General features: G+C 58.4%; 1 protein-coding gene across 1 annotated transcript; it reads left to right on the top strand.

Annotated features, from left to right (window-relative positions):
• Positions 1-5,313: 5,313 nt before the first annotated feature.
• Positions 5,314-7,356, top strand: LINJ_23_0790 (conserved hypothetical protein; the record flags this gene model as incomplete). The annotated part of the gene is made up of 1 exon (XM_001465717.1): positions 5,314-7,356. One exon carries the CDS (start codon positions 5,314-5,316, stop codon positions 7,354-7,356), a length of 2,043 nt encoding a protein of 680 aa, XP_001465754.1.
• Positions 7,357-7,621: the final 265 nt, after the last annotated feature.

Raw genomic sequence — 7,621 nt, 5'->3', positions numbered from 1 at the left:
GCACCACTGCGGAGAGTCGCATCGCTTTTCATAGCTGCACCACGAGAAGAAACATAAACGCGTGTACAGGTCTGAAGAACGCCGAGGGAGTCGAGGAATCGATCCTGTATCTCTGTCTCTGCTGCTCTCTTCGTGCCGAGCTGTGCCTGCTCCTCAACAGCTATGTCCGAGATGTGCGAGACTCTAGCGCGTTGATCTGCCTCCCACCACCTTTTCCAGCCGTGTGCCAGCGCATGCGTCAACCTGGCGTATGGGTGCGTACATGATCGCTCATCGTTTCGTTCGATTCTCTTCCCTTTCCGCGTGTGCCGTTGCGTTTTTTTCTTCGTTCTTCCGCTACTCTTCTTTTTTCTTTTCGCCCCTCATCGTCCGTCTTCTGCATCGGGCTTCCTTCCTGGAATCACGACCTGATCTATTCACTCCCCCTTCCACCACACGTCTTTACTCTTATGTGTCTATCCCTGGCGCGCCCTCTCTTTCTATGTGTGCCTGTGTGTTTTGCATGTGCACCTGCGTGTACGAGGGCGGCTTCACGGATTGCACGTCGCCGGCCTTTACCCCCTTCCCCCCCTCCCCCTCTGCTTTCCTCACGTGCGGGCGTGTGTGTCTTGCTTGACTATCCCGGCGTTTGCCTGCAAGAGAAACCTTTCCTCCCTCCCCAAAGAAGAAACGGAAAGGGGCTGTACTCCCTTCGCTCGATGTAAACGTGTGCCATTTTATGTTCTCTTTCTTACTATTTCACCTCGACCTCTTCGCACGAGTGCCGGGTGGGGGAGGGCGCGCGTGTACGTTCTCGCGCACGTGCATGCCTGGCTGACACTTTTCTTTTTCTTCTTTGCGTTTATGGTGATGCGTCGTCGACGTTCGTTTTCGGCGTGCTCTGGCTCACCAAGCCTTTATTGTCATGATTGTGCTTCTTCATCTTTTTGTTTGCTGTAGATAAGACTTCCCGATGACGACCTGCTCACGTAGGTTGTCGTCCGTGCTTTCCGCTTGTGCCCGTCTGCGCCTGTGTGTCGATGTGCGTTGGAGTATGCCTTTACGATGGAGTACAGCTACAAGCTCCTCAGAGCTGCGTGGCCGCCCAGGAGGGTGCCATCGCGTGATGTGGACGTCTTTTTTTTTGAAGGGGTTCCTCGTTATAGTCGCTGCTTTTGGTTTCCGTCTTTCGTCGGGGCTTCGGCTCTCCCCGGCTTCGTTTTTCCTCGAGTCCACTGTGCCGCTCTTCCCTTTCTGTGTTGTGTATTTCTTTTTTCTTTGCCGTTGCCGAGCGATTCTATAGGGCGTTCGTCGGCGGCGTCCACCAGACGTTCACCCGCGCGAACCACTACACGGACTCTCATGAATACTTCAACACACGCACACGCGCACGAATGTGCACGCGTGCGTTTTTCTTCTATCTTAGCCGATCTCTCTTTTTGTTTTCTTTCTCTTTCTCTGTTTCTTTCTTTACGCGTCAACCTGCGCCGATGCCACTGGGTTGGAGTTGTGGAACGCTGGCGTCTGCCACTGAGCCCTCAGTGAGACGATGGAGGTGGTAGAGCCAAAAAGGGGAGCGCGCACATCGCTCTCTTTTCCCTCGTCTGCTCTCTTTTTCGTTTGTTGGCGTGCTGCGCTGCCTTCGCTTTCTTCTCCTGTATGCAGCGTGTCCGTCTCTCTGCCATAGCAGGCATCCGCTCAACTGCCACTCGACCTCCTCCCCCGGGCCTCTCACAGGCTCCACATCGCGTGGTGCGAAGAAGCCCTAAACACGCACGCGTTACAGCACAACGCGCAGATTCAGCTATCTGAACATGGTCTCTGCTTCAAACGCTGCCCACCACACCAGTGGGCAGTGCGAGGGCCGGGGGGGGGGTGGATACGCTCGAGTTACACCGGCACCATCGGCTATTATATGGATGTCACGAGCGCGTTCGCTGTCGCAGACCGCTCTGACGTCACTCCGCCCTGAAATAGGCCCTATGGTACGAGAATGCGAGCACGGTGCGCAGGCGCTGCCATGCACAGCTGGCACGGTGTTCTGCATCGAAGCGAAGCGCCCAGAGCTGAGAAGGGAAAGAGTGACCGGCGAGCGAGGCGCGAGGAGACCCGCACCAATCAGCCCCCCGTGCATGTGTGCGAAGTATGCAGCATCACCTGCGTCCGACCGTGTGGGCTGATGAGGCACCGGTGCTGGGAGCATGGCGAGAACACGCCGACGCACAGCATCGGGCCCCCCAGACTCCAACGTAACGAGTGTCCACACCGTCTTGTGGAATGCCGCGGCTTGAAGCGATTCAGAGGGAGCAGCATGGTACACAGGCAGAGCGCAGGGCCTCCGCGGTCCCTGGCCTGAAGCTGGCCGACTTCCTCCTTGGGCTCGTCCGGCATGCGCCCGGGCCAACCACTGCTACCCGCCCGACAGACGCCGCCGCTGGTGCCGCTCGAGCAGGGCTCTGAGCGCGGCCCGCTTGGATGGCGGCGTGCAGCGCACGCGCGACGAAGGGATGCGGAAGGACGAGACGAGCCCGTCAGACACACGACCCGATACGACGGCAGGACGGTGCGCGCTAGACGACCAGGGGTTGGCCGCAGCGCGACCGCGGGGGGTGGACTGTGGCTGTGTAGGCGCATGCTTTGGCTGGCTTGTCTGTGACAGTAATGGCCACGCCGGCCTTGCACGGGGGGGGCATACCGTTTCTCTTGGCGCCGTCTGCGCAGCGGTGCGTGCGGCAACGCTTTGGTGTGCGCGCCCGTGTTCGTGGTTGTGGATGCCTTGTGCCGTGTCTCGTGTATTTTTTTCTTGCCTCTCATCTCTCTCTCTGTTTGACTCCCCATACGTCCCAGCTGCGGGTGAATTTCCTGTCATCTTCTCAGCAGAGCGACGATCAGGGGGAATCTGTCGTAGGTGTGGCGGCTGTGCTGATGGGGGGGCAGTGGCGACATTGGATGGCCGCCGCTTCATACAAGCATTTATGTATATATATATATTTCTATGTGTACCTCAGATCCTTCGTTCTCCCTCTGTCTCGTTGTTCGTGCCCTTTTTTTTTGGGAGTTGCGGTTTTGCACCTTCTCTGGGGTATGCGCGGGCGAACAAGGAGGAGAGAAGCGGTGCTTGCTCTCCTGGGAAAGGCATCTCGCACAGCCATCCCCCCCCTCAACTCGTCGTCTTGGTTTCGCTCCCGTCTCGGTCTCTCTGTGCCAGCTTGTCTGGATGCTCCTCCCTAGCCCAAGCCCTAACCCACTCATTATGGCGCCCAGAGCCGAGCAGGTGCACATGCACCCCAAGCACGGAGAGCGTGCTGAGACTTCATTGTGGTTACCTTTTTTATTCAATGAGGGCGCCGTGCCACTCACCTCGTCAGTGCATCTCGCCGTTTCTTGTCTTTCTGCTGATGGTTTTCTATGTGTGTGCACGTATGCGTGTGCCTGTGGTCCGTCACCCTCTTCTTGCCGGTCGGTGGCTTTCTTTTTGCTTTGCCTTAGGTTTGTCGCTTCGCTCAGGTGGATTCCACGCTACGGGGGCGTATGTCGGCGACGAGTCCGTCCGCGCGGTGTATGCCTTTCTTACTTGCTTTTCCGTGCTCCTCGTCACGCTATCTCCTCTCGTTTTTGTGTTTCCGGTGGCGTGCATGTCCTGATAGCCGAGTTGGGGGTGCCACGCAGCGTGTGGCATCTCAAGGCTCAGCGCATCCCACACTCTGTATGGGGTTAGCAGAGCAGTTTATTGCTGCAGATATCGGCTTTCAGGCCCTGGATAGCGCTGCGCCAGAGAGACCTGCGACAGCGAACACGTGTACGCCATGCATATGATGGGCAGCGTGTCAGCGTGACTCGAGCGCATCCCACCCCCGACCCTCGCTGCCTACAGCTGTGTAACCTCATCCGCCGCGAGGGCTGCGCCGCATTGCGACCGGCACAATGGGCGCGGCTGTGAGGCGACCTGCGGGGCGGCGGGTGGGTGGAGTAGCGTTCGGGGCAGAGACCGTGCTTAGAGAGCTGAAGCGGAAAATCTGTAGCGCGTGTGCCTAGCGCCGCTTGGCGGCACGCGGTGAGGCCTGCCAGAACCCGGGGGGAGATCAAGTGGAGCTCGACCTCATGCTGTATGGCAGAGAAATGGACACGGCGGCACGAAAAGAAGTTCCTCGGTGGAATCGGCAGTGGTAGCGGGGGCGTGTCCTTTTAGGAGCTGCGCAGTTTTGTGAACGTTGTTTGCCTACTCGCATGTGCGTGTGCGTGTGGTCGTGCTTGCCGTGTGGGGAGCTCCTTCCTCGGCTTTCTCTCTCTGCCAAGGATGTGCGGTTGCAGCCGCGCCTTAGTTTGGCACACGAGGGCACAAGCATACATTGGCACTGATATACAGGACCACGTGGATCTTTCGGGGGATTGCCTGCATGTAAGTATTAGTCTTCGTCTTCGAAGGTTGTGCTTCTCACACCTCTTCACGGTCACTCGCGTTCGCTTGTGTCTTCTCTCTCCTTTATTATTATTAGTAGTAGCATGTTTTGTTGTCAGCGCGTTCTCCGCCCCCCATCAACGATCTATCTGTTTCTGCACCCTTCCTTCCTCTTCTTTTCCGTCTCTCTGTATCTCGATTTGTTTTGCGTCTGGGCTCAACGACAGTCGGAGAGAGATTGAGGAGTGCGCGTGTCGGTGCCGATGCCGATATGGGAAGTGCATGCAATAAGAGTAATGGCCAAAGAAAAGAAAAAGAAAAAAGCGAAGCCACCCCCCTCCCCCCGTACGTGACGGCGACAGATGGTGGTAGCCTGACGACAACCACTGTGTCTGCCACGGTCTAACGGGGGAACACCAACGACGGGAATGGCCGGGCTTCAACCTCGAAGGCTGTGCGGACAAGGAGCTTCACATTGCTCGCTGAAGCACCTTTCTCTTGCATCTTCGCTGTGCAGAGAAGGAGCGTGCCAGCAGCGGTTTTTCTGTTCGATGGGTGTCGCTTGCGCACTGTGACGGCAAACAAAAAACAGGAAGCCATGGGCTGCAGAATGCTTTCACGCTCTCTGTCTGTGCGCCCAGCTCGGCCTCGCGTGCTCTCAGTCAGGTGCTTCTCTCACACTGCGTGAACGGCTCGCGCAGAGAGGCGCAAGGACTGGAGGGCGGCGCCTTTTCTGTTCCCTTCTTCCCTGCGGCCTTCAATGGTGCCTCCTGATGTGCGTCGTCGCCCCCCTCCCCGCGTCTCCTGTCGGCTCCCTCCATCGCTTCCTTTCACATTCTTCTCGAATACTGTGACGAGTTTTATTTGGCGTGTTCGTTTCGCACGTGCTCCGTGGCTCCCACACACCCACACCAAACGCATAGGAACTGCAAGTCATGCCACCCACCACATCGTCGATATCCCGATCTTCACAGCCGGTGGCCACGGCCGCACCGCGACCGGTTGGTGCACAGCGGAAGCTCTCCAAGGAGGTGCAGGAACTCATCGATAAGCGCACGGAGGAGCTTAAGCAGGAGACGGGGCAGCATGAGAAAAAGTTTATACAGGGTCGGTGGGTGACCGACACAGCCGCCCTGCGCAACCGCGGGGCGCGCCGACGGGAGGAGCTGAACCGACAAGCCCCCAAGAGACTCGCCAAGGTGGACATGTACTATCAAATGGAGGAGGACAACACCGGGCTTTTGCTGGACGATCACGAAGTCGCTGACCGCGTCTCGCAGCGCGACATTGCCAGTGGCGTGGATCTGCAGACCCAGCAGAAGCGCTACAGCCTCGTGCTGGATAAGCTGGGGCCCTACAAGATTGACTTTTCGATGAACGGCACGCACCTGCTGCTCGCGGGCCTGCGCGGCCACATGGCCAATATTCGCTGGAAATCCTTTCACCTTGAGGGCGAGACACAACTGAAGGACCGCATCAGCGACGCCATCTTCCTGGTCGATCACAGTATGACGGCAGTCGCGCAGAAGAAGTTTGTCTACATGTACACGAAAGAGGGAACGGAGATGCACCTCCTCTCCAAGATGGCGCACATGGACCGCCTTGGGTACCTGCCAAGGCACATGCTGCTCGCCGCCACCTCATCCACCTATAGCACAATGCAGTATCTGGATATTAGCACTGGGCAGGAGGTGGGCACCAAAGTGCCCGCCGTCATGCGCGACCCGACGAGCTGTCTCGCCGTGAACCCCAGCAATGGCGTCGCCGCCACATGCGACCTGCGTGGCGTTGTGAAGTTTTGGTCCCCAACGGTGGTGGACCCGCTGTTGCAACTGAAGGGCCACAAGGGCGTCATCGAGGATATCTGCTTCCACCCGAATGGCCGCTTCTTTTTGACCCTCGGCGGCGACCACGCGATGAAGGTGTGGGATTGCCGCACGCTCCGCACGCTAGAGGAGTACGCCGTCACCTATAGCTTTCACACACTCGACATCTCCAGCAGCAGCCTCGTGGCGCTCGGCGGTGGCACAAACGTGCACATCTGGAAGGATATGTTCACCGCCGCCAAGCCGAGCTCACCCTACATGAAGTTTGGCCTCGGCTACGGCAATATTGCCGAGCAGGTGCGGTTCTGCCCCTTTGAAGATGTGATTGGGATCGGCCACTCGCGCGGCTTTACGTCGCTGCTGATCCCGGGCTCTGGGGAGGCGAACCCCGACTTCTACTACGCCAACCCACACGAGACGGAGCGGCACCGCAAGGAGCGGGTGGTGACGAACCTGCTCGACAAGCTTCCGCCCGACACCATCTCGATGGATATCCAGGTCCCTGGCGTTAATGAAAAGCGGCTGGCAGAATACAACGAAAATCTGCGACTGAACCGCAAGGCGCAGGCGATTCGCGAGAAGAAAATGCGGCGCGCTAGCAAGTCGCTGGGAGAGGCGGCGCCGACCGGTCTCTTGGTGGGCCGGGACGAAGAAGTGGATGAAGAACTGGGCTACAAGGAAGCACCCAAGACAAAGGAAGTCAAGTCGAAGCAGGAGCTGCAGCGGGAGCGCAAGATGGCAAAATGGGACAAGAAGGACAGCGCTGATAAGGTGCGCAGCAAACAGACGCTCCGCGCCTCCCGCATTGCACAGCGTAACCGCGCGCAGATGGCGCGCGACGCACGCAACGGAGTGTACGACGAGAACGCGCTGGACGCTGAGGAGACAGAAGCGCTCGCTGCGGCGTCTCGGGCCGCAAAGCAGCACAAGAAGCTCGCTCGTAAGGAGGCACTCGAGATAGCGAATGACATTCGCGGACAGCTTCGACAAGACTTGGACTACGATCTGGAGGCGCCTCCAGCGCAGCGTCGTCGTCTCCAGAAGTCATACCACGGCAGCGACACAGACGGTCGCGGCGCTGAGGAGCGTGGCAGCAGCGGGCCAGAGGCCGTGGCACTTACGAATGCCGCGTTCAAGCGCTTCCTCCGGTGACGTTGGGGAAGCGAACGCATTCACGAAAGTGCGAAAAAAAAACACGAAAACGGCGGAAAGTTCTTGGTGGACTCAAAGATGGTGCCAGAGCCTCCTCTTCCTCCTCCGGTGGCGTAGGGTGACAGGGGGGCCACAGGAGTTTCCTCCCCCTCCCTCCTCCCCTCTCTTTCGTTCTTTGCGTCTGCCGTACTTCCTGTATCCTTGAACGTGCCTGTGCAGCGGTAGGACGTGGCTTTCCCCCTCACCCGTGAGAGCGCGTTTCACT

This window comes from Leishmania infantum, chromosome 23, assembly GCF_000002875.2.
Source record: "Leishmania infantum JPCM5 genome chromosome 23".
NCBI classification, from domain to species: Eukaryota; Euglenozoa; class Kinetoplastea; order Trypanosomatida; family Trypanosomatidae; genus Leishmania; species Leishmania infantum.
Note: the sequence above shows the minus strand (reverse complement) of the source record. Positions and strands in the feature narration are given on the sequence as shown.